The 26,954-nt window shown below is 43.9% G+C and overlaps 1 protein-coding gene across 1 annotated transcript in view; it reads left to right on the forward strand.

Moving 5' to 3' along the window:
• Positions 1-26,954, forward strand: part of STAG1 (stromal antigen 1) — a 2,074,316-nt gene that overhangs the window by 715,509 nt on the left and 1,331,853 nt on the right. Inside the window, 1 exon segment of the mRNA XM_033958034.1 lies at positions 20,324-20,447. Coding sequence (XP_033813925.1) covers positions 20,324-20,447 — 124 coding nt within the window.

Raw genomic sequence — 26,954 nt, forward strand, 5'->3', positions numbered from 1 at the left:
TATTTTTTTTATAAGATTTGTACAAAAGTCATTATCTGCAAGCAATGTATTATTCAATTTCCATATAGGTCTGTTTATATTTTGATCTATTATTTTAATTTCAATCCACACTCCACCATGATCAGATAATACAATTGGATCAATGACAGCCTGTGTGACTTGATGTACTAATTGATTAGAAACAAAAATATAATCTATTCTAGAAAAAGAATTATGGACTTGTGAACAAAACGAAAATTCCCGACCATCAAAATGAAGTATACGCCAAATATCCTTTAAATCACAAGATTGCACCAAATTGTCAAGACCTAATGATTTTATAAATCTTCTCGGGCTTATATCTATCAATGGATCCATCACAGCATTGAAATCTCCTGCCACTATTAAATTTGAAGTAGCCAGTGGAAGAATCAACTGTTGCAGAGTTTTAAAAAATTCATTTTGATTTGAATTAGGGGCATATATATTGAAAAGCGTCATGGTGGTATTTCCCATGTCCATTTCTATATATATCCATCTTCCTAAAGGATCAGCTGCCTTAAACTTAAATGAAGCGGAACATTTTTTATTTATTAATATTGCAACTCCAGCTTTTTTTCCTATTGCTGCAGAAAAGTAACATTGCTTGACCCAATCACCTTTTAGCTTTATGGATTCATTATTGATAAATGGGTCTCTTGTATGCAGCATATATCAGCGTTTTGCCTTTTCAAAAATAATAATGCCTTTTTTCTTTTAATCGGGTGATTTAGACCATTAACATTTAAAGAGATTATTTTAAGATCCATTTAATTTTAATGTAATATGTATTATAACAATCCCATCTGCAATGTTTTTTATGAACTTCATTTTCCCATAAATAAAATAGTTTGAGGAATTATCTATTTTACCCCTACCCTTAAAATTTAATACCCTCCCATTCCCTCCCTTCCCACCCCATTTGTATACGATCACTTGGAAACACAACATAGATCAGGTTTAACATTACTCCATTACAAGCTAAAAAATAAATTATAGTTTTATACTTATTACTCCATGCTAATAACATAGTATAATATATCCTTATACTAATATTTGTTATATTTATTTTCTCTTTTATTCATTTTCAGAAATATATATATATATATATATATATATTTTTTTTTTTTCCCCCTTATAATTCTTACCTTTCTTTATTTTACAAAAAATTACTCAAAAACAGAATAGAGCAAAGAAATGATTCTAATCTACAGGATTTTAACAGAGTTTCATATAATTCAATCAAGCCTGACTAAAAGCTTAGTTCCTAAGAACTTAAAGGCATTACTAAAAACTTAAAAGCCTAGAAAGTGTTTATTACATATTTATTATTATTCTGGATTCCTAAAATTGCAATATATCAATTGTCAGGTTAGTCAAAGTATCTATTAACCCATTTTTAAGTAAATAAATAAATTCAGTTTAAGTATATAGTGAAAGTCATTGGTAAATAAATATCCAATAAAATGCAATATCTTTCTTTCAAAATTATATGTGTAAAGTATGAGAAGGATGAGAATAAAATAGATGAGAAAAAGATATAGAAGAAATACAACATTTGAAGAAAACTTTTTTTTTTTTTTTTAAAGTACCGTATTTGCCGGCGTATAAGACGACTTTTCAGTACCTTAAAATCCTCCCCAAAGTCGGGGGTCGTCTTATATGCCGGGAACTGTTTACTAGAGAGCTGCACGGGGACGACGGGCATCCCGCGGGTTCCCCCTTTGGGTCACGGGGATCCCGTGGGGACGCCCCTAGGGTCGTGGGGATCCCGTGGGGACGCCCCCTAGGGTCGCGGGGATCCCGTGGGGACGCCTCCGAGGGTCGCGGGGTTCCTGCGGGGCTGGATGTACTCAGTCGCGCGGCTCTTCTCCCTACCTTCTCTGCTTGCAGCACAGAGCCGAACGGAAGTCTTCCCGACGTCAGCGCTGACGTCGGAGGGGAGGGAGGGCTTAAACAAAGCCCTCCCTCCTTCCGACGTCAGCGCTGACGTCGGGAAGACTTCCGTTTGGCTCTGTGCTGCAGGCAGTGCAGGTAAGGAGGAGAGTAGCCTCGCGGTTCGAGTGGCTACCAAGGGAGGGGGGCGGTCCGCCCCGCCACACCCCGCCCCGGTTGCAGCACAGCCGGCCAGGTCCCCTTACTTTTGTGGCACTTCCCGACCGACCGACAACAGCCCCGTTCCGACAATCCTTCCCTGCCCTGTAGCCGCGAATATAAATTATCTTCTTACAGCAGCTGTAATAAGGTAATTTAGATTCGCAGTTAAGGGCAGGGAGGTTTGTCGGACCGGGGCTGTGTCAGTCGGTCGGGGAAGTGCCACAAAAGTAAGGGGACCTGGCCAGGCTGTGCTGCACCCGGGGCAGTAGAGAAGGAGTGGGGAGAAGGACACATGAAAGGCCATGGGGAAGACGGGAGGGGGGGGGGAAAGGACTCTGAAAGCACTTGAAGACAGAGGAGGAGAAGGACGCTGAAAGCAACATGGGGAATTACAAAAGGGGTGGAGAAGGATGCCTGAAAGGCCATGGGAAGGGCGGTGGGGGGAGGACTCTGAAAGCACTTGTGGAAGACAGAGGGGGGAGAAGGATGCTGAAAGCACATGGGGAATACAAAGGGGTGGAGAAGGACGCTGAAAGGCCATGGGAAGGCGGGGGGGAGGACTCTGAAAGCACTTGTGGAAGACAGAGGGGGGAGAAGGATGCTGAAAGCACATGGGGAAGACAAAGGGGTGGAGAAGGACGCTGAAAGGACATGGGGAAGACGGGGGGGGGTGGAGAAGGACGCTGAAAGGCCATGGGGAAGACAGAGAGGGAGAAGGACGCTGAAAGGACATGGGGAAGCAGAGGGGGGAGAAGGACACTGAAAGCACATGTGGAAGACAGAGGGGGGAGAAGGACGCTGACAGGACATGGGGAAGATGGGGGGAGAAGGACGCTGAAAGGAAATGGGGAAGAGAGAGTAGGGAGAAGACGCTGGCAGGGAAGAAGACAGATGCCAGACTATGGGGGGAGCGGAGAGAAGAAGATGGGTGCCAGACCAATTTGGAAGGGGGAAGAAAGGGAGAGGCACAGTAACAGAGCAAATGGAAGATGCAGAAGGAAGAGAGACAGTGGATGGAAGGAATTGAATGAGAACATGAGGAAAGCAGAAACCAGGCAACAAAGGTAGGAAAATAATTATATTTCTTTTTTTTTATTTTGCTTCAGGATAAAGTAGTATATTAGTTGTGTTGATAAAAATTTATAAACATTAGAGGCTCTGGTAGAAACCCATTTGCAAAGTATGTATTCTTCCCAATTAATATTTTCAAATTAATAAAGTCTTTTTGCTTATTTGTAAATGGGTTTCTACCAGAGCTTTTAATTCAGTAGCATAATTAAATGAAATAACTATTTCTGTAGTTTATAGGGACGGAGGGATTCCTCACGGGGACGGGTGGGGACGGAGGGAATCCTCACGGGGACGGGTGGGGACGGGTGGGATTCCTCACGGGGACGGGTGGGACTTTGGCGGGGACGGGTGGGATTTCTGTCCCCGCGCAACTCTCTACTGTTTACATGCCCTTACTTTACATGCCCTAACATCTCCTTCCTTACCTCCTTACGGTGCTTACGGTACTAGTAAACCTGCCGGGACATCAGCGGGGCCATGGCGGGACATCAGTGTGACAAGGGTGCCATCTCCTTCATCCTGCGCAGCGGGAAGCAGCGGCGCTCTGGCCCCACCTCTTTTCTACGTCTCTCGCACATGCGGCTGTGTGTGGAGTCTAGCCCTTAAGGAAGTTGCGGGGGCGAACAGGAGGCTTTTGAAGGCTTTTAAAGGGAAACTGTCATGCCAGCAAACTTGCTAGGGACTTGCCCGGCACTTGCTCTCTCCCTCTATGTGTTATCTTCCTTCTATCATTGACAGTTTCAGTTTGGTTAACAGTTTAGAAAACAAATAGCATGGCAGCTCCCATGGGTTTATTGTTCTATTCAGCTTTAGTGAATTAATTAAAATTGTTGAAATAAATTCTGATGTTCTTTTAAGTTTTATTTGTTGTGCAGAAGGTGTGCGGAAGAAGGGGTAGTCTTATATGGCGAGTATATAACAAACTCTATATTTTAACTGTAAAAGTTGGGGGGTCGTCTTATACGCCCAGTCGTCTTATACGCCGGCAAATACGGTACTTCTATAATAAACTTAACGTTCTTCACTATCTTTGTCAGGGAACATGCCAAGAATGCATAACAGTTAGCTCAGTGTATCAGCTGGGAATGGTTATAAGCTTGTTTGCACATATGGCAAACATAAAGGAAGGGGTCAGCTGTTCTCCTCCAACTGGGTGGGAATTAACTTTCTGCTTCTTTTACTAATATAATTGTAGTCATTATGTTCCACATCTTAGCGTCTGGGTCTTCCGTGATATTCATAGGAGCAGGGCAGATTCAGTTTGTAATTTACTCATGTGTTGGTAGCCTTCTATTCAGGATTTTTATTTTTTTTTTAATGAGACACTTCCCAATCGACCACAAGTTTTCACGCAGGTTGCACTACTGTTTGTACTTCCTGTTGACACGCAGATCCCTTCCTCTACTCAGCAACTCAGCAAACATAGTATCTCTAGTGTTCCACCTTTCTACATTTCTCTCCGTGAGCATATAATCCATGCTGCAAGAGGATATCTTTCAAAAAGCTCCTCCATCTCGTCCCTTCAGCTGCATATATATTGAATTCTCCAGGTAGATCAATGTTCCTTTTTTTTTTTTTTTTTCCTCCACCACATTCTGTTACTGACATGTTTGCATTCTTTTCAAGTTGTTCCATTTTCCTGTTATTTGCTTTTTTAAAAAAATTTCTAGCATTCTAAACGGTTTTACAGTTTTTTAATGTTTAGATTATTTTGTATATAATAAATCAAAGTGAAAAGTTATTAATGTCTTCTTGTTATATTAAATACTTTAAAATATTCCCAAAGTTTCTTTTTAAGATGTCATTGGTTGTTCAAATGTTTCAAGGTATTCTGCTAGTTTTTTAGAATCATTAAAATTTTGTGTTTTATTTCCTAATGTTACCTTCATCACCGCTGGGTAGAGTAATCCATATCTTGCCCCTAGTGCTCGTAGTTGAGGTCTTAAATCAAGAAGTTGTTTTCTTTTTTGAGCAGTTTCTCTAGCAAAGTCTGGCACAATATGTATCCGTGCATCTTGACATCTTAGGTTTTTATTTGCTGGCATATTTCAACTACATGTTGATATCTTAGTAGTTTAAAAATAAAAGTTCTTGGACCTTTTTGTGTGGTTGTTTTCTGTCCCGGTATTCTGTGTGCCCTCTCTATTTCAAGAGGCACCTTGGATTTTATAGGCAGTATCTTTGGGAGGAATTGTTCTAAGAAATTGATAGGATCATTTTTTTCCACTCCTTCCGGCATCCCAATAATTCTTAAATTATTTCTTTTTTCTCTATTCACACAGTCTTCCAGATCTTTCTTTAATATTTCCATTTCCTTCCAGGCTTGTTTGTTTTGTATAACCTCAGTATGTACTTCCTCTGCTCTTTCCTCTAAGTGTGTCATTTTGTTGTCAATTAGATCAACTCTTTTTGTTAATATAGCAACATCATCTATTGCTTTTTGTAGTTGTTTTTTGATCTCCAGTACTATATTCTTTATCTGTTTTATTTCTGCCATCATATCTTGATCTTCTGCAGGCAGTGGTACTCTTGATGGTGTCCCTGGTTCTGGCTTTGATCTTTTGTTACTGCTGGTTCCTGATCCTCCGGTTCCTGCATCGTTTTTATTTTGTTTGTTTGATGACATTTTCTTCTTATCAATCTTTTTTCCAAATAAAATTGAATTTTTGGAGTTTTAAATTTGAAATAGTAGCTTGTTTAGCCTGGAGCACAGCTCTTAACCGACCATTTCCTTGTGTGTCCAAGTTCTAGAATCTGTAGGACTTAATATTAACCCTCAAGGACTGTCTGTCAGTGGGGGATTTAGATTTTTTCCATTTGCGATCCAGTATTAGACATTTCTGTTTCAGTTCTCTGTGATATGGGAGGTACCAAGGGGCCTTGCGGGAGTAGGAGACAGTTTTAGTGGATAGTGGTGCGAGAGAGTGGTAAGTGGTCTCAGAGAGGGTGATCCAGTTGTGCCAGTTGGATTCAGGGTTTGGAGGGCTAGGAATGGTGGAAATTAGGTTTAGGAAATTTGATCCAGAATGGTTCGCTAGCAATTTTTTTTCGGAAGGTAATGGAGTATGAGGAACGAGGAGGGGGCCCGAGGTGAGACATGAAAATGGAGAGGCAAAGAGCCCCTAGGAAGTGGTCGGGCAGGCACAGGATTCTCGTCAGTCGAGTTCTTCTCCTGCGAGGTATTCTTCAAGACATCTTCCTTTCAAACCTGTCTCTACTTCTCCAGCTTGTTCTTCAAAAAGAAAATGTTTTGCTTCTCCTACTCATTCCAAGAGTGGACTTTCTTCTTCATCTTTACCTGTGAATTCAGATCTTTGGTATCACTATTCCAGAGAGGCTTCACCTTCTTTCTTTGCATTAAGGGGAACTCTGAGGGGCTCTCGTTCACCTTCACCTCAACAGGGTCATCCCTATTCTGATCCAGTGTCCTTTACGAAGATCCTATGTCAAATGAGTAAAGATCTCAACATTCTCTAAGGAATATTTGGAAGAACTGGGTATGCCTAATCCTCCTAGGGATTCTCTCAAATTACCCATGAATGGCATCCTTTGTCAAACTTTCAGAAGAAATCTGGATACCCCATACTCGATTACTGCGGTGCCAGCAAAGCTGGAATCTCGTTATAAGATGGTCCATTGTAAAGAATTTTAGAAGTTTCAACTGTCCCATCAATCTCTTCTCATGAAGTCTTCTTTAAAACAATCCAATCCTACTAAAGTCGAGAGGGAAGGACCATGGACTAGTTTGGCCATCACCTGTATCAAAATTCTATGATGACGAATCAGATTTTAAACTATAATTTTGTATTCACATCCTATCTGAAGCATTGGGTCAACGCCATGCCTACTTTCTTTAAGTATCTACTAAAACATCGGCTCCCAGAGTTTCAACACATGCATCATACTCTGGGTCAACTGCGTATGCATATGGTTCAGGCTGCATATGATGCTTTTGAAATGTCCTTCAGAATCACTGCGTTTTTGGTGGCCATGTATCGCCTGGTTACGAACTGTGCACATGGATCAAAATCTACAAGATCGTCTGGCCAACATCCCATGTCAGGGAAATGAAGTGTTTGATGGCTCCATTGAGGCATCCACAAAATGCTTGTCTGAGCATTAGAAAGCATTTGCTTCTATAGTTAGGCCAAAGCTGAAGCCTTCCACTGCTAAGAGTTATCGACCTAATCCATCTTACCAGAGGCATTATCCTCAAAAGTCAACTCCTTAGTCGAGGCCACCTCCTAAGAAACAGCAGCATCTACAATGTCAGCGTAAATCTCAGGCTCCTGTTGTGGCGAAGCCCACTCAGCCTTTTTGACCATCTAACACAGAACATAACATCAATATTTCTGCCTTTGTCTTCCTCTCTTTCCATTGGAGGTCATCTCCATCATTTTTATCAACGATGGGAAGTCATCACATCTGACCTCTGGGTGCTCACAATAATTAGGGAGGGTTACTCTTCAATTCTTTTAGATTCCACCAGATCTCCTTCCAAAAGAGTATCCTTCCAACTTCTCGCAGACCCCTCTTCTTCACGAAGCTCAAGCTCTGCTTCTTCTCTGTGCCATCGAGGAAGTTCCTCTAGAACAGCAGAGCACGGGGTTTTACTCCCGTTACTTCCTTATCCCGAAGAAGACAGGGGGTCTGCGACCTATTTTGGATCTCAGAGCTCTCAACAAATTTTTCATTAAAGAAAAGTTTTGGATGTTATCTCTGGCATCCTTGTACCCTCTCCTAGATCACATCGATTGGTTATGCTCTCTGGATCTCAAAGAGGCTTACACTCACATTCCCATTCACCCAGCCTGTTGCAAATTTCTCAGATTTCGGGTGGGAAATCACCATTTTCAATACAGAGTGCTACCCTTCGTCCTGGCATCATCTCCCAGAGTTTTCACCAAGTGCCTGGTTGTAGTAGCAGCAGCTCTGCGCAGCCATGGTCTTCAGGTTTTCCAGTACCTGGATGACTGGCTCATCAAAGATTCAACATCTTAGGGTGTTATTTTAGCGACCCAATGGACTATTTGGTTCCTCCAAAGTTTGGGGTTCGAAATAAACTTTCCAAAATCCCAGCTACAGCCCTCTCAGACTCTACAGTTCATTGGAGCTGTCGTGGACACTGTGCAACTCAGAGCATTCCTTCCTCAGCAACGTCAGGATACTCTCATTCAACTTTGTCACAAACTGTCGACTCTCACTTCACTCTCAGCGAGACACATGATGGTTCTTCTAGATCACATGGCCTCTACAGTTCACGTGATTAGGTTCTCGCAACAGATTCTTTGACTTACGCTTGGGGGACTCATCTCGATGGTCTTCGGACTCACCGAGGACCGTCAACATCACATTAATCTGTTGGAACTCAGAGCAATCTTCAATGTGCTCAAAGCTTTTCAGCATCTTCTTCACGATCAGGTAGTGCTCATCCGTACAGACAATCAAGTCGCCATGTAATACGTCAACAAGCAGGGAGAAACAGGATCTCCTCCCCTGTGCGAAGAAGCTTATAAGGTTTGGAATTGGGCAATTCTTCACAACACTTTTCTGAAAGTGGTCTATATTCAAGGGGAGCAGAATGCTCTGGCGGACAAATTGAGTCGTCTTCTGCAACCTCACAAATGGACAATCAATTCTTCCCTTCTCTGCCACATTTTTTTTCATTGGGGGACTCCTTATATAGACCTGTTTGCGTCTTCCCACAACAACAAACTGCCCCAGTTTTGCTCCAGGATCTATTCTCCTCATGGGATGGAGGCAGATGCCTTTCTCCTGGAATGGACAAACAAGTTTCTATATGCGTTTCCTCTAATTCTCAGGACACTTATGAAACTCAAACAAGAACACGCCACCATAAGGGCCGGATTAAAGGATAGGCCCAGTAGGCCCGTGCCTAGGGCCTGACATTGTCAGGGGGGCCCGATGGATGATGACGGCCCCCCTCGCCCACATCAACAGCAATATCGGAAGTAAAATCGGCAACATGGGCCTCCCTCCACCCCCCCCCCCTTAGGCCCTCTTCCCCCCCCCTCAGCATCAACAAGATCGGAACTTCTGATTTTGCTGTTGATGCGGGGGGGTGGGGGGTGTTGCCGATTTTACTTCTGATCTTGCAGTTGATGCTGGGGGTGGGGCACGTTGCCAATTCCTGGAACTTCCGATTTTGCTGTTGATGCCAGGGGGCCTGCTGCCGATTTTAAAAAGTTTAAAAAGTCAGAGCTCCTTCTTCTATCTTGCATTCCTCAGATGTGGAAGGGCAGGGCTTGCTGTCCAAGCTGTGGAAACCCAGATTCTTGCCAGTAACCGCTCTAATTATACAGAATCCAGCACGAGGCGCCAGACCCTGCAAGGAGTTAGGTGCTCAGAAGTAAAATCACCCCACCCAACATCAACAAGATCGGCAACAGCAACTGGTGCTCAGCCCAAAGCTTTCCCAGCTCTAATGCAGCTTCCTGTTTCCGCCTGGGCGGTTCGCATCAGAGCAGAGAGAAGTTTTGACCGAGCAGCAGTCAGTGTTTGTACTATTACTGATGTCTCCACTGCAGTGACATGCACTTACAGGTAGGACAATGGTTGTACTATAGTCCAGATCTACTAAGAGATAAGTACTTTGCCTCCACTGCTGCTATTCCTCTTAATTTCTTTATGTATATTGAAATAACACTCACTGACCGTAGAAAAATCCATTTTTTTTGTTTTAACACGACCTTATTTTTTGGCCAGAGACCTTTTTCTCTATTAGTAGAGAGTTTTTTTTTTCTCTCTCTCTCTCTGGCTGTTTTTGGGTGGGACAATGATTAGAAAATGAACTCCTTATAGGAGTTTTTTTGCACCTGGAGTTGTAGTCTGGCTTTGATGCCTCTTTCTGTATATAATACCAGTCCATTGAGGGAGAAGGATAGATGCCAGACCAGAGGGAGAGAAAGGAAGGAGAGGAGTAGCTAGATAATGGAGGGAGAGATTGAAGAGAAGGAGAGCAGAGAGATGCCAGGGCTTGGGGGATGGAAGGGAAACTAAGGAGACGGATGCCAGACCAGAGGAAAAAGAAGGAGAGGAGATGCCGGAACATAGAAGAGGAGGGAGAGCTCAAAGAGAAGGAGAGGAGAGAGGATGCTAGGGCTTGGGGGGAGGGAAGGAAAGGAGATAGAGATTGCAGATCAAAAAAATGGAGAGGGGGTGAAGCTAGAGAAGGGGCACAGGATAGACAGTTTATTGAAGGGAAATAGAAAGAGGGAAGATGCCATAAGGAAGAGAGAGAGAGAGGGCGGACACTGGATGGAGAGGGCAGACAGTGGATTTAAGTAAGAGAATGATGGGAAGATGAGGAAACCAGACAACAAAGGCAGAAAAAAATTTCTATTTGTTTTTTTATTTATTTTTGCTTTTGGATAAAGTATTATTGTAGATGTGTTGATAATTGTTTATTAATAGAAAATGGAAATAAAGTGATACTGTTTATTGGACTAATTTTAATACATTTTTCTCTTATTCAGAGACCATAATTCCTTTCCTTAGGTCAGGATAGAGATACTGTAACAGCAGTATAGTTTACTGACCTGAAGAAAGAGGTTTTAACCTCTGAAAGCTAATTGAGAAATGTATTAGTCCAATAAAATGGCGGGCAGTAAATTTTCTTCACCCCATGCCTCCTACCCAAATGCAAAATATAAATCGGTGGGCTTCCCAAAGTCCTGCCAGCTGAAGATCTCTTCCTCTAGGAAGGAAGGGGGATTTGGTCAGAGATGTTTGGAGGTTGCATAGAAGAAAAACAACACTGGCACAGATATGGTAATCTTTGTTTGTTTTTTATTTTAAAATAAAGTGGAATAAAGAAGTAAATAAGAAAATGGGTAAATAAAAGGAGGTGGGGAAGGGGTGGGGCATGGTGGGGTAGGGTGTGGCAGGGGGGGCCCAGTGGACTTGTGTGCCTAAGGGCCCTTTACAAATTAATCCTGCCCTGGCCACCATGATTCTCATAGCTCCTTGGTGGCCCAGACCTTGGTTTTCCCTTCTCCTTCAATTCAGCAGCAGGGAGCCACTACTTCTACTAGTTTTTCCGTATCTGCTTACACAGAGTCATGGTTCATCCCAACCTGCAATCTCTACATCTGACAGCTTGGTACCTCTCAACGTAACTCCAATGTACAGTTTTCTCAATCTGTATCAGACATTTTAGAGGCTTCCAGAAAACCTTCCACCAGACAGTGTTACAACCAGAAATGGACTAGGTTTTCTGTGTGGTGTAACCTTCATCACAAGGAGCCTCAGTCTACCTCCTTGTCTTTAGTTCTGGATTACCTGTCTCATTATCTCAATCAGGTCTCAAATCAACATCCATTAGAGTCCATCTCAGTTCAATTGCTGCTTTTCATCAGCCACTAGAGGGGAAACCCCTTTCTGCTCATCCTATAGTTTCCCAATTTATGAAAGGATTTTTTAATGTCAAGCCACCTCTCAAACCACCTCCAGTAGTTTGGAACCTCAATGTGGTTCTTGCTCAATTAATGAAGCTACCATTTGAACCAATGTCTTCGGCTTATCTCAAATATCTCACTTGGAAAGTGGTTTTCCTTATTTCTCTCACGTCTGCTTGCAGAGTCAGCGAGCTATAAGCTTTACTAGCGGATCCACCTTTCACAGTTTTTCATCACAACAAGGTGGTACTCTGCACTCATCCTAAATTCTTACCTAAAGTTGTTACAGATTTTCATCTAAATTAGTCTATTGTACTTCCTGTGTTCTTTCCAAAGCCTCATTCTCACCCTGGAGAAACAGCTCTTCATACTCTGGACTGCAAGCGTGCTTTGGCCTTCTACTTACAAAGGATTAAGCCGCATAGATCTTTTCATCTCCTTTGACCCAAATAAGTTGGGACATCCAGTTTCTAAGAGAACAATCTCCAACTGGTTGCCTGCTTGCATCTCGTTCTGCTATGCTAAGGCTGGACTACATCTAGAGGGTCGAGCCATAGCCCACAAAGTTAGAGCCATGGCGGCGTCTGTAGCTTTCCTTAGATCTACTCCTATTGAAGAAATCTGCAAAGCTGCCACTTGGTCCTCGGTTCATACATTCATCTCTCACTATTGTCTGGATTCGTGGTCCAGGCGGGATCGCCAATTTGGCCAGGCAGTATTACAAAATTTATTCTCCTGAATCACAAACACTCTCACTATCCCATTCTGGTTAGCTTGGAGGTACTCATATGTGAGAATATGCTGCCTGCTTGTCCTGGGTTAAAGCACAGTTACTTAACATAACAGGTATTATCCAGGGACAGCAGGCAGATATTCTTACAACCCACCCACCTCCCCTGGTTGGCTTCTTAGCTAGCTATCTGAACTGAGGAGATGCTGAGGAGACGCGCGCCTTACGTTGGGCGGGAAGGCACTTGTGCATGCTCGGTGCAATAGTTGCAACCTTTCTAAAAGTTCTTCAAGCAAGTCTGCTTGTCAAGCTGTCCACATCGGGGCTCTGTGGTTGACGTCACCCATATGTGAGAATATCTGCTTGCTGTCCTTGGATAATACCTGTTACGGTAAGTAACTGCTTTCTTTCCTGTCTTCTCTTCTTCAAGCGGTTGCTGTCCATTGGTTCCTCCTACCATGGTCTATCATTTCTTCCCTCCCTCCCATTGTACAGCATCCTCACTCTCTTCTGCCCTGGATCATTCTCCCTCTTTTCCCCTTCCCTCTCCTGCACAACGTTTCTTCCTCTCTCCTCCACACCCATGTGCAACATGTCTTCCTCTCTCTCACACTATCTACCATCTCTCTCTCAGTCCCTCCCTTACTGCAAAGGGAGTGGGGAAAGAGAGAGGGATCCAGGGTGCATCTCTCCCACCCCTCTACTACCACATCCAATATTTCTCCCCCTCTCATCTCTTGGACCACATGCAGCATCTTTTGTACCTGCCCACTAGCTCCATGCCCAACATTTCTCCTTCTCTCATCCCTCTCCAGAACCATGCAACATCTCTCCCTCCATTCCCTCCACCACCATGTCCACTATTCCTCCCTCTTGCATCCCTTTAAATCTGTCCCACTGTTCCCTCTCCACCACCATATCCAACATTTTTCCCTCTTATCTTTCTCTTCCCCACCCATGTATCTGTACCTCAATCCTCCCATCCCAATGCATAACCATTCTCCTTGTTCGTCCATTTCCCATGTGCACCATCTTTGTCTCTCTTACACACCCTTGCCCAATAATTCTCCCTTTCTATTACTCCCTCCCTCCATCCTATGTCCCAAGTTTATGCCCCCTTCATTTCTCCCTTCTCTGTCCCAAGTTCATGCTCCCTCACTTCCTTCTGTATCCAAACATGCTCCCCCCTCCCTTTTGTATCCCAAGTTTGTGCTCCCTTCCCTCCAGCCCTTATTCTGAATTCATGCCCCATCTCTCTTCCTTCTTTGGGCTAATACACGCTCGCTCGCTCGATCCCTCCTTTCTGTGGCCCAACTACTTACATGCACCCTCTTGTGAGACTGTTCCAGAGTCATCCAGGTAAGCAGCCTCTTTCCTGCCTTCCAGCTGCACTTTCTTGGCAGGGCCATGGGCTGCGGCTGCTGCATGTAGCACATCACTGACCCAGAAGCCTTTCCTCTGATGTCAGCTCTGACATCGGAGGAAAGGCTTCCAGGTTAGCTATGGGTGGTGTGCTGGAACTGCTGCACACTGCTTTGTGAAGGGGTTGAGTGCAGTTGGAGGGCAAGAAAAGGAGGCATACTACTGAGGTAACTTTAGCTCCTTGAGGTGCCTCAATCCCCGCATGTTCTACAGGATTTCTGTCGTTCCCGTTTAACTCTATTTCGGGCATATCCAAAATTCCTTTCTAAGGTAATTTCAGAATTTCACTTAAATCAATCCATAGTGGTTTTCTTTCCAAAACCACACACCTCATCCTGGAGAGGCTCGGCCCAAAATTAGATTAGCTACCCACCCTCATTTCACTGTCTTCTGGCGCCACACTGCAGCTTGAGTTCTCAAGCAACGTTCTGGGCATCATCATTGACTCTACACTCTCCTTTAATGACCATCTTAACTCCTTGGTAAAAAAAAAATGTTTTTTTAGCCTTCACATGCTGAGGAAAGTGAGATCCTGCTTCCATCAACAACATTTTGCTGTCCTTGAACAATCTATCATCCTTTCCAGACTGGATTATTGTAACTCCATCTATTTAAGTCTAACCAAGAAAAGTCTTCAAAGACTTCAGCGGATTCAGAACACTGCGGCTAAGCTAATCTTCGCAAAAAGTAAATTTGACCATGTTTCCCCGCTTCTGTCCAAACTTCACTGGCTTCCAGTAATTTCCAGGGTTCACTTTAAATGCGTCTGCCTAACTTTTAAGATCCTACACGGCATCCTTCCTCTCCTAATTCCACTATCTGGAATTCATCGAGTCCTGATACCACCAGATTAAACCCCAAAATTTAAACTATCCTTCACTCGTTAAACTAAACTAAACTAAACTAAACCTTAGGTTTGTATACCGCATCATCTCCGCAAGCGCAGAGCTCGGCACGGTTTACAGAGGTTGAGAGGAAAGGAACTACAAAGAAGGATATAGGAGAGGGAAAGAAGAAGATGGGGAGGGAACAGGGTACTAGAGAACGGGGGGTGATTAGATTTTTGAAAAGAGCCAAGTTTTCAGGTGTTTACGGAAGGGTTGGAAGGAGCTAACATTTCTGAGCGGGGATGAGAGGTTGTTCCAGAGTTCTGTGGTTCTAAAAGGGAGGGATGTTCCAAGTTTTCCTGCGCGGGATATACCTTTTGTAGATGGGAAAGATAGTTTCAGTTTTTGGGAGGATCTAGAGGAGAGTGGGTTAGAGGAATTCCAAAGGAGTGGGATAACGGGCGGTAGGATGCCGTGTAGAATCTTGAAGGCTAAGCAGGCACATTTATAGAGGACTCTGGAGTGAACTGGGAGCCAGTGAAGCTTGGAGAGGAGAGGGGAGACGTGATCAAATTTGCCTTTTGCGAAAATAAGCTTGGCCGCGGCGTTTTGAATTAGCTGAAGTCTGTGGAGGTTTTTCTTAGTTAGGCATATATAGATGGAGTTGCAGTAGTCCAGTCTGGAGAGGATGGTGGATTGAACGAGGATGGCGAAATGGGAATGGTGAAAGCAGGATCTTACTTTCCTCAACATATGGAGGCTAAAGAAGCATTTTTTTTACCAGGGAGTAAAAAGCGTCATCTATGCATGAAAATTAGGAACTTGTCTCTCCTTCAGAATCACAGAGCTTTGGAATAACCTTACTACCACACTATGGAATCTGGGCTCCTTCCAACTATTCTGAAAACATCTGTTCCCTCTTTATACTAAGTTCCTGTAAACCTTCTTTATACTAAGTTCCTGTAACTCTTACTATGGAGTTCCTTCTTTATACTAAGCTCCTGTAAACCATGCCAAGCTCTATGATTGTAGAGATGATGCGGTATATAAACTTAAGGTTTAGTTTAGTTTATCATGGACTGCATGCATGCTTTAGCATACTACTTGGACTGTACCAAATCTGTTTGTATATCCTCCAAGGTCTTTGTAGCTTTTTAGCATAATAGACTGTGGGTTGCTGTTAAAAAGTAAACCATTTCAACTTGGTTGGTGGCCTGTATGTCCTTCATGTATACTCAGGCTTGAACAAACTTCAAGGCCATTTTACAGCCCACAATGTGCAGTCTATGACTGCCTTGATAGCGTACTTTGCTCTGCTTCTTTAAAGAAATCTACAAAGTGGCTACATGGTCCTCAATACATACCTCTACCTCTCATTATTGTTTGGAACATAATTCTAGAAGAGACAGTTTGAATAAGCAGTTCTGCAAAATCTTTTCACTTCCTGAGAGCCAACTTTCCTCTGATTTTGGGTTGTTTTTTTTTGCCAGGCTCATGTTTATTTAACGTTTAAACATTACATTACATTACATTAGTGACTTATATTCCGCTCGTACCTTACAGTTCTAGGAAGATTACAAAAGAAGCTAGCTGGACATTTCCAGGAAAAACTACAGTTTAGGAATTAGGATTACAAAGAAGTTAACTGGACATTTCCAGGAGAATTGCAATTTAGGGAGCTGTACACATGGTTGATACTTTGGAGAGAAGAAATTACAAGAGAGGGTGAGACTTTGGTGGGGGGGATTTACAGGGAGGGGAGAGGACAAGGGAAGAGTGGAGGAATAGCACTATACATAAAAGACACCATTCCCTCGTCCGGAGTGGATATAGAACCAAAGGCGGAAGGACTGGAGTCATTATGGGTCAAATTACCAGGAAAAAGTGGCCTTGACATAAGATTGGGTCTATACTATCGTCCACCGGGACAAACGGAAGCAAACGACAAAGATCTGGCAGCAGAACTGAGGCGGGAAGGCAACAACAGGAATGTGACAGTAATGGGAGATTTTAACTACCCCGGGATTAACTGGAATATTGGAAACTCAAACTGTGCGAGGGAAACAGAATTCCTAGAGGCTGTGAGGGACTGCTTTATGGATCAGCTTGTCAAGGAACCAACAAGAGGATATGCCACTCTTGACCTAATCCTCAACGGAATAGGGGGACCTGCAAAAGAAGTGGAAGTAGTAGGACCACTAGGAAACAGCGATCACAACATGATCCAGTACAAATTAGGAGTAAGTACAGCAAAAGGGAAGAGAACCACAGTGACAACGTTCAACTTCAAGAAAGGGAACTATGATGCTATGAGAGCAATGGTTAAAAAAAAACTTAGAAACAGCTCAAGGAAAACAGAAACGGTAGAGCAAGCCTGGTCTCTATTCAAAGGCACAGTGCAAGAAGCACAACATATGTACATCCCCAGATTTAAAAAAGGGTGCAAAAAAAACCGAACAAAAAACCCCGCATGGATAAACGACGAGGCGAAGAAAGCGATAGGAGACAAGAAAAAATCATTCCGGAAATGGAAAAAGGACCAAACTGGGGAAAACTGGAATGAACACAGGAAACGCCAAAGAGAATGTCATCAAGTGGTTAGGAGAGCGAAAAGAGAATACGAAGAGAAACTGGCCAGGGAAGCAAAAAACTTCAAATCATTCTTCAGATATGTTAAGGGGAAGAAACCAGCGAGGGAGGAAGTAGGACCGTTGGATGATGGAGACAAAAAGGGAGTGATAAAGGAGCAAAAAGAGGTAGCCGACAGGTTAAACAAGTTCTTCTCGTCAGTCTTCACAAGCGAGGACACATCCAGTGTACCGGAACCCGACGTGATCTTCCATGGTGACCAAGAAGAAAAACTGTCAGCAATAGAGGTGAGCCATGAGGATGTCCTCCAACAGATAGATAGATTGAAAAGCGACAAATCACCAGGCCCGGACGGAATCCACCCTAGGGTACTAAAAGAACTAAGAAACGAGATAGCGGGAATACTCCAAAGAGTTTGCAACCTATCCTTGAAAACTGGAGAGATTCCGGAGGACTGGAAGATAGCAAATGTTACACCTATCTTTAAAAAGGGGTCAAGAGGAGACCCGGGAAACTATAGGCCGGTAAGTTTGACATCGGTTCCAGGCAAGATGGTAGAAGCACTGATAAAGGACAGCATCGGTGAGCACATCGAAAAAAATGGGCTGATGAAAGCGAGCCAACATGGCTTCTGCAAGGGAAGATCATGCCAAACAAACTTACTGCACTTCTTTGAGGGGGTAAACAGCCAGTTGGACAAAGGGGAACCTTTAGACATCATTTACCTTGACTTCCAAAAGGCCTTTGACAAGGTACCCCATGAGCGGCTGCTTAGGAAGCTGTGGAACCACGGGGTGGAAGGGGACGTATACAGATGGATCAAACACTGGTTGGCAGGCAGGAGACAGAGGGTTGGAGTGAAGGGTCACTACTCGGGCTGGAGGAAAGTCACGAGCGGAGTTCCGCAGGGGTCTGTACTTGGACCGCTGCTGTTCAATATATTTATAAATGACCTGGAAACGGGGACGAAATGTGAAGTTATAAAATTTGCGGACGACACTAAACTCTGTAGAAGGGTTAGAACTATAGAAGAGTGTGAGGATCTACAAAGGGACCTAAACAAACTGGAGGAGTGGGCGAATAAATGGCAGATGAAATTCAATGTAGGGAAATGCAAGGTCATGCATATAGGGAGAAAAAACCCGATGTTCAGCTACCAAATGGGGGGATTAGTATTAGAGGGAAGTAACCTTGAAAGAGATTTGGGTGTACTGGTGGATACAACAATGAAGTCAACGGCGCAATGCGCAGCAGCCGCGAAGAAGGCAAACAGAATGTTGGGTATTATTAAAAATGGTATTATGACCAGAACAAAAGAAGTCATCCTGCCGTTGTATCGGGCAATGGTGCGCCCGCACCTGGAGTACTGTGTTCAGTATTGGTCACCGTACCTCAAGAAGGATATGGCAATACTTGAGAGGGTCCAGAGGAGAGCGACACGAATGATTAAGGGCATGGAAAACCTTTCATACACTGAAAGACTGGAGAGGCTAGAGCTCTTCTCCTTGGAAAAGCGGAGACTCAGAGGAGACATGATAGAAACCTACAAGATCATGAAGGGCATAGAGAAAGTAGAGAGAGATAGATTCTTCAAAATTTCAAAACATAAAAGAACAAGAGGGCATTCGGAAAAATTGGTAGGGGATAGATTCAAAACAAATGCTAGGAAGTTTTTCTTTACTCAACGGGTGGTGGATACCTGGAATGCGCTTCCAGAGGACGTAATAGGGCAGAGTACGGTAATGGGGTTTAAGAAAGGATTGGACAATTTTCTGTTGAAAAAGGGGATAGAGGGGTATAGATAGAGGATTGCTGCACAGGTCCTGGACCTGTTGGGCCGCCGCGTGAGCGGACTGCTGGGCGCGATGGACCTCGGGTCTGACCCAGCAGAGGCATTGCTTATGTTCTTATGTTTTGAATAGCAGGATTTTGATTCCCTTTCAAAATGATTTGAAGTCGCTCGTTGTTGTCAGCAAGTTGGAGATGGAGTGGTCAAGTTTTGCTGCCTGTGTCACTAGTAAGTTGTCAAACATCATCTTGCGTCGAGTTCCTTTGAATAAGGGGTAGGTAAATGGGGTCTGAGTTCTTCTTTGTCTAGTAGTGAGGTTCTGATTTAGGTGGTTGTTTAGGTAGTGGGGGGCGGTGCCATTTAAAGCTTTGAATAATAGACAGTAAAACTTGAATTGAATTTGTGCCTGTATTGGTAACCAGTGTGAGTCTAGATAGGCAGTGGTGATGTGGTCATATTTTCTTAGCGAGTAGATCAATCTAAGAGCTGTGTTTTGTACAGTCTGAAGTTGCTTTATCATGTTTGCAGGGCATGTTAGATAAAGATGTTGCAATAGTCCAATAGACCTAGGACTAGGGATTGAACTATGAGCCTGTATTGCTCTATGTCGAAGAATTTTCTTATTTTTTGTAGATTTCTCATGGTTAAAAATGCTTTCTGGGTACTCTTGTTAATTTTGACCTGCATAGTGCAGCATCTATCTATCCTAGGAATTTAAGATCGGACTGTATAGGTATTTGGTGGCATTAATATCTAAATCTGAAATGGAAGGGGTTTTGGCCTTTTCGAGCAAAATAAATTTTGTTTTGTCTCTCCTAGAGTCATGATTCCAGCATCTAAGGAGTCCCACGTGTGAGAATATAATGCATGCTTATCCTTGGAGAAAGGTGTTCTCTGAGGACAAAAGGCATTGTCACTTAGAACTCTCCCACCTTCCCTAGTTGGTTTCTTAGCTTTTGCACTGTATTGATTGTTCTGTGTGTCAACATCAGGCGGGAGGCACCTGCACATGCGCCGCATAGACACTTCTCAAAAATTTAGTGACAGTACACTTTGCAGTGTCTGCATCGGGCTCTGTGGAGGATATCACCCACATGTGAGAATATGCCTGTTGTCCTCAGAAAACACCTGCTACAGATAAGTATCATCTGTTTTTGTACTCTGTAGCAGGGCTTTGCCAAATATATATTGCAAATGAATTCTTTTGGCAGCCTTGGTGTTTTGGACTTAAAAAACCCCCAAACATACAGTTTCTTGAAGCAGGATAATGGGAAGTATGCTCTAGTTTGTGCACCTTAATTCGTTTAGGTGTAAATGATCCAGTGATAATTATGTTTAAATATTTGTTCTATTCTTTTTCCAGGGATGCTATTGCTGAGATTAGAGCTATTTGTATTGAAGAAATTGGGGTGTGGATGAAAATGTACAGTGATGCATTTCTTAATGACAGCTATTTAAAGTATGTGGGCTGGACTCTTCATGACAGGGTGAGTACCCAAACAACAGCAGCTGTATTAGTAGAAATGTTGAAAATGTTGGGGTCAATATTCAGTAGGATTTATCTGAGTTGGAAGAACTGCTTCCCAGATAAGTACTGCTGGCTCATTACATAATCAGATTTTCAGTAGTTTATCTAGATAATGTGACTGAATATCCAGGTAGATTTGGGGTGGATGGTGCTAATTTAGAGCTGGAAGTTACCCAATTAGCGACAATAGTCAGACCAACTGGTTAGCTATCAAAATAAAGTTAGGACAGCAAAAAAGACTAATAGCTGGATAAGTACTGGCAGCTGCTTTATACCTGGATATTCAACGCTGATATGTGCTACTGCCTGTTTCTAAATATCTGGGTATAAAAGGCAAATAACCTTGCAGCAGTGGCCTGAATATTGAGTCAATTATGTATAGTCTTAGAAACTATATTTAAAATGGTTTTGCATTTTGTAATTTAATAAAGAAATCCTATAGAGAAGTAAATTATTTGTTTAAGATGATGATGGAATTTTGCTGTTAGTCAAAATATGCTGCATATTAAAAAGCCTATGACATATCTTATTCAAGGACTGTAGCTTTCCCTACATTTTCTGCATATACATCAGATTTTATCACACCTATTTTTTGGTTGGTTGAGTTTGTCTTTAATATCTTATGAGCAAACATATATTGCTATAGCAAGTGCTTCAATTCCACATTGAGTACAGGTCATTTGGAAAGATGGTTTCAAAAACATGCTACACTTTGGGTCAGATAGTAGCTGATGACATTGGTGCTGGAGAGGGTCACAAAATAGGGCTGCTTCTTCATAAATAGTGGGAGTATCAGTTGATCTCAGGATCCTGGAAAGGTCATTAAATGAAGAAATCTAATAGATTTTCTATTGTAATAGGTGAGACTTTCTAGACAGATGGGTTATATCCTACCAGTACCAAGGGCAGATGTGAAAAGGCAGGAGGAACTACAATCAATAAATGCGTGGATGAGGAGATGGTGTGAGGAAGAAGGGTTCCACTTCGTGAGGAACTGGACAACGTTCTGGGGCAAGAGCAAGCTCTACAGGAGAGATGGACTGCATCTGAGCGCGGCGGGAACAAGACTTCTAGCAAACAACGTCAGGAGAGGAATAGAACAGGCTTTAAACTAAGAAGAAGGGGAAAGCTGACAGTTGACCAAGCGTTGACGATTCGGAAGAAGGTATCCCATGAAGATACCAAGGGGAAAAAAGGCTGGGAAGAAACAATGGACAAATTACAGGAGTCGACTAACCCAGAAGAAGAGGTTAGAAGGATTGTAACAAAAGAGAAAAACTAAAGACCGTAACACTGGGAAAGGAAAGGAAGACAAGAAAATACCAGGATCTAAATTGCATATATGCTAATGCAAGAAGCCTAAGAAACAAAATGAGGGAATTAGAAGCCATGGCCAATGCAGAGGACATAGACATCATTGGAGTCTCTGAAATGTGGTGGAATGAAGAAAACAAATGGGATACAGCACTGCCGGGATACAAGCTCTATCGACAGGACAGGTCAGGACAGAAAGGAGGTGGAATAGCCCTATACATAAAAGAAAGCATACAATCAACAAAAATGGACACAGCAGAGACAACCAACAAGCTGGAATCTCTATGGGTTAAAATACTGGGATGGAAAGGGCCTGAAATAAAGATGGGCCTAAACTATTGTCCACCCGGGCAACCGGAGATATCGATGAAGAAATGGAAGCCGAGATGAAGCGAGAATGCAAAAGCGATAACACGGTTATTATGGGAGTGTGAATGTTGTGGGTTGTAAGTAAGGCCTTGTAGTGTTGCTGGGTGTGTGTATCGTTTGTCCGTGTGGGGCTTGTTTTTGAGTAAATAAGGGATATATTCGGGCCCTAATCCTTGAGTATTTATTTCTAGACTTCAACTACCCCAGGATAGACTGGAGTCTTGGAAGCTCAAAATGCGCTAGGGAGACAGAATTCCTGGAGGCTATACAAGATTGTTTCATGGAGCAGCTTGTTAGAGAACCAAGAGAAAATGCCACTCTGGATCTAATCCAAAAATGGGTTAAGGGGATCTGCAAAGGAAGTAGAGGTAGTGGGACCGTTGGGAAACAGTGATCATAACATGATCAAGGTTGAGGTAGGAATACCGAAAGGAAGAAGAACCATATCGACAACTTTCAACTTCAGGAAAGGAAACTACGAAGCAATGAGGGTAATGGTAAGGAAGAAACTTAGGAACACTTCCAAAAAATGGCAAACGGTAGAACATGCCTAGTCTTTTCTCAAGAATACAGTGAGCTAGGCGCAAAATCTGTATAACCCCAGATTCAGAAAGGAGTGCAAAAAGAGTCGAACAAAAGACCTGGCGTGGATAACTAAAATAGTGAAGGAAGCGATAGGCAATAAGAAAAATTCATTCAGGAAATGGAAAAAGGACAAAACTGAGGGGAACTGGAAAGAGCACAGGAAGTATCAAAAAGAATGTCAACGAGTGGTTCGAAAAGCCAAAAGAGAGTATGAAGAGAGGCTAACCAGGGAAGCACAAAATTTCAAACCGTTCTTTAGATATGTTAAAGGGAAGCAACCGGCTAGGGAGGAGGTGGGACCGCTGGACGACGGAGATAGGAAGGGAGTGGTGAAGGAGGAGAGAAAAGTGGCAGAAAGACTTAACATGTTCTTTTCGTCTGTATTCACAAATAAAGACACATCCAACATACCGGAACCTGAGCAATTCTTCAATGGAAATCAAGCAGAAAAATTAACATCCATGGAAGTGAGCCTTGAAGATGTACGCAGCCAGATAGAAAAACTAAAAGCTGACAAATCCCCGGGTCCAGATGGAATCCATCCAAGGGTTCTGAAAGAATTAAAGGAGGAGATAGCGGAACTACTGCAGCAAATTTGCAATCTATCCCTGAAAACAGGCATGATCTTGGAGGACTGGAAGATAGCCAACGTTACGCCCATCTTTAAAAAATGATCAAGAGGTGACCCGGGAAACTACAGACTGGTGAGTCTGACCTCGGTTCTGGGGAAAATGACGGAAGCACTGATAAAAGAAAACATCGATGAACATTTTGAAAGAAACAAACTTCTGATAACCAGCCAACATGGTTTCTCCAAGGGGAGATCGTGCCTAACAAACTTATTGCACTTCTTCAAAGGAATTAACAAACGGATGGACAAAGGAGACCCATAGATATCATATATCTAGATTTCCAAAAAGCCTTTGACAAGGTGCCCCATGAACGCCTACTCCGGAAACTGAAGAACCATGGGGTGGAAGGAGACGTACATAGATGGATCAGAAACTGGTTGGCGGGTAGAAAACAGAGGGTAGGAGTGAAGGGCCACTACTCGGACTGGAGGAGGGTCACGAGTAGGGTCCCGCAGGGCTCGGTGCTCGGGCCGCTGCTATTTAATATATTCATAAATGATCTAGAATCAGGGATGAAGTGCGAAATAATAAAATTTGCAGACGACACCAAACTATTTAGTGGAGCTCGGACTAAAGAGGACTGTGAAGAATTGCAAAGGGACTTGAACAAACTAGGGGAATGGGCGACGAGATGGCAGATGAAGTTCAATGTTGATAAATGTAAAGTATTACATGTGGGAAACAGAAACCCGAGGTACAACTATACGATGGGAGGGATGTTATTAAATGAGAGTACCCAAGAAAGGGACTTGGGGGTAATGGTGGACATGACAATGAAGCCGACAGCACAGTGCGCAGCGGCCGCTTAGAAGGCAAACAGAATGCTAGGCATAATCAAGAAGGGTATTACAACCAGAACGAAAGAAGTTATCCTGCCAGTGTATCGGGCAATGGTGCGTCCGCATCTGGAGTACTGCGTCCAATATTGGTCGTCGTACCTTAAGAAGGACATGGCGTTACTCGAGAGGGTTCAGAGGAGAGCGACGCGTCTGATAAAGGGGATGGAAAACCTTTCATATGCTGAGAGATTTCGAGAAACTGGGACTTTTTTCCCTGGAGAAGACTTAGAGGGGATGTGATAGAGACTTATAAGATCATGAAGGGCGTAGAGAGGGACAGATTCTTCAAACTTTCGAATAATAAAAGAACAAGAGGGCATTCAGAAAAGTTGAAAGGGGACAGTTTCAAAACGAATGCTAGGAAGTTCTTCTTTACCCAACGTGTAAAGAAGAGCATAATAGGGCAGACTACGGTACTGGGGTTCAAGAAAGGATTGGACAATTTCCTGCTGGAAATGGGGATAGAGGGGTATAGATAGAGGATTACTGCACAGGTCCTGGAATTGTGGAATGCTGGGCACGATGGACCACAGGTCTGACCCAGCAGAGGCATTGTTTATGTTTTAATGTTCTTATCCCCATAGCCACATAGTGCTGAAGACACCCATTCCAAATTTTTCACTTTGCCTCTGCTGTACTTCACTGGGTTCTCTAGCTCCACATATAGTTCTTTCCTTCTGCACGCGTTCCTGCAGGAGTTTTTGTTCTGCTCTCTCCTTTTATTTTATTCAATGAAATTTTGTCCCCTTTTCAGGAATTCTGGTGCTTGGAGCTATTTCAAAGCTCTGCCTGCTTGAGAATTCTTGTACAATCTCTTTGGAAGTTGAATGGATGGGATCTTGCATCTCTGTTAGCTTCATCTGCAGGGAACTAAAAGATGATCCCTCCCCTTTGGGCTACCTGCCTGGGAGCTTCCTGACATGCCCAGTTTGTTCCTGCAGCTTCACTGCTTGGTTTTCACTCTGTGGAAGAGTTGCCTCGTGCCAACCCAGGACTTGGAGTACCTGGGAATCTGGGTCAACCAGGTTTGAACCATATGTGTATTTTTCCAGGATCCAGGATGGGTGGAGAGTCATCTCTTGGCCTTATCTGCGGCCCAGGTGGACGGCGTCAGCAATGTTCAGGCAGACTTACTCTGTCATCAGCCTCTGGACCAGGGAGAATGGTCCCTGTCAGGGCTGGCTTTCGAGGCCATAAGGGAGAATGGTCCCTGTCAGGGCTGGCTTTCGAGGCCATAGTGCACTGCTGGGGTTGTCCCACCTTCGATCTGATGGCGTCATCAGTGGACCGGACGGCAGACAGATTCTTCAGCTGACGCTGAGTGGTTGGCAGCATCGGTCTCGACGCTCTGGATTGACCTTGGCCCACAGCGGAACTCCTGTATGTCTTTTCCCCATGGCCCATGATATGGCGCGTTTTGCACCAGGTGTACTTGCACAGGGGTCCAGTGATCCTTGTGGCTCTGGACTGGCCCAGACGACCTTGTTACGCAGCCCTTGTGCGATTGAGCTCTGGGAGCGGTCTGTGTCTTCCTTGCCTTCAGTGGTTGCTCACGCAGGGACTATTTACACTTCAAGTTCCGGACCACTTTGGTCTTATGAACAGGGACTTTTCCTCTGTGGTTATCGTCATGCTCCTACTGAGCAAGCGGAATTCAATGGTCTTGGCCTACGTGTAAGCCTACGTGGAGGTGTTTTCAAGCTTGGTGTGCAGGACTTCGGGTGGTCCCTTTGGTACCATCGCTGGCTCAGGTTCTGGACTTCCTGCAGGATGCCTCAGGAAGGGTCTGGCGGTCTTTTCTGTATATGTTCAGTTTGTGTGTCTCTTCTGTTTGGGTCCCTCTTTGTTCAGGGGTTTCTGGCTTCTCACCCGGATGTTGTCCGGTTCTTGCAGGGGGCAGGGAAGCTGCGGCCTCCCTTGTGACTGCCTTGCCCGTCGTGGAACCTGAATTTGGTCCTGCGCTCCCTGACTCGTCTACCCTATGATCCCCTGGATGAGATCTCTCTGAGAGATCTTAACATCAAGACCATCTTCCTGGTGACGGTCACTTCTACACGGCGAGTGTCAGAGCTTCAGGCTTTGTCGTGCAGAGATCTTTTTCTTCGCATCACGGAGTATGCGGTGATTTTGAGGATTGTGACTTTTCTTCCGAAAATGGTTTCCTCTTTCCACATCACTGGGAAGTTCGGTTGCCAGCCTTGGTTCCTTCGGGTTCCAAGTCTCAGAATTGTGTTTTGCAGCCTCTGGATGTACAGTGTCTTCTTTTGAGATACCTCGAGGCCACTAACGACTTCCGTTTGTCCTGGTGGGCCCCGTGCGTCGAGGTCGGCCTGCTTCTAAGACTACTTTTTCGTGTTGGAAACGAGCAGCCATTTCCGCAGCCTATGTGGCGACGGGGAAGAAGCCTCCCCTTGGGGTAAGGGTTCACTCCACCTGAGGACTGGCTTCCTGGTGGGCTGAATCTCATCCGGTCTCACCTGAGAAGCTCTGTCGGGTGGCCCCGTGGGTTTCCCTTCATACCTTTTCCAGGTTTTACAGGCTTGATGTGGTGGCTGAGGGTGCTACGGCCTTTGGCGCTTCTGTTCTCGCGGCGGGCTCATCCGCCCCCCCCCCCCCTTGAGTTTTGGGACTGCTTTGATATGTCCCATCCATTCAGCTTTCAGAGAGATTGTACAGGAATGAAAGATTAGGTTTTTTACCTCTGCTAATCTTCCTTCTTGTAGACAG

This window comes from Geotrypetes seraphini, chromosome 9, assembly GCF_902459505.1.
Source record: "Geotrypetes seraphini chromosome 9, aGeoSer1.1, whole genome shotgun sequence".
In the NCBI taxonomy this organism is placed as follows: Eukaryota; Metazoa; Chordata; class Amphibia; order Gymnophiona; family Dermophiidae; genus Geotrypetes; species Geotrypetes seraphini.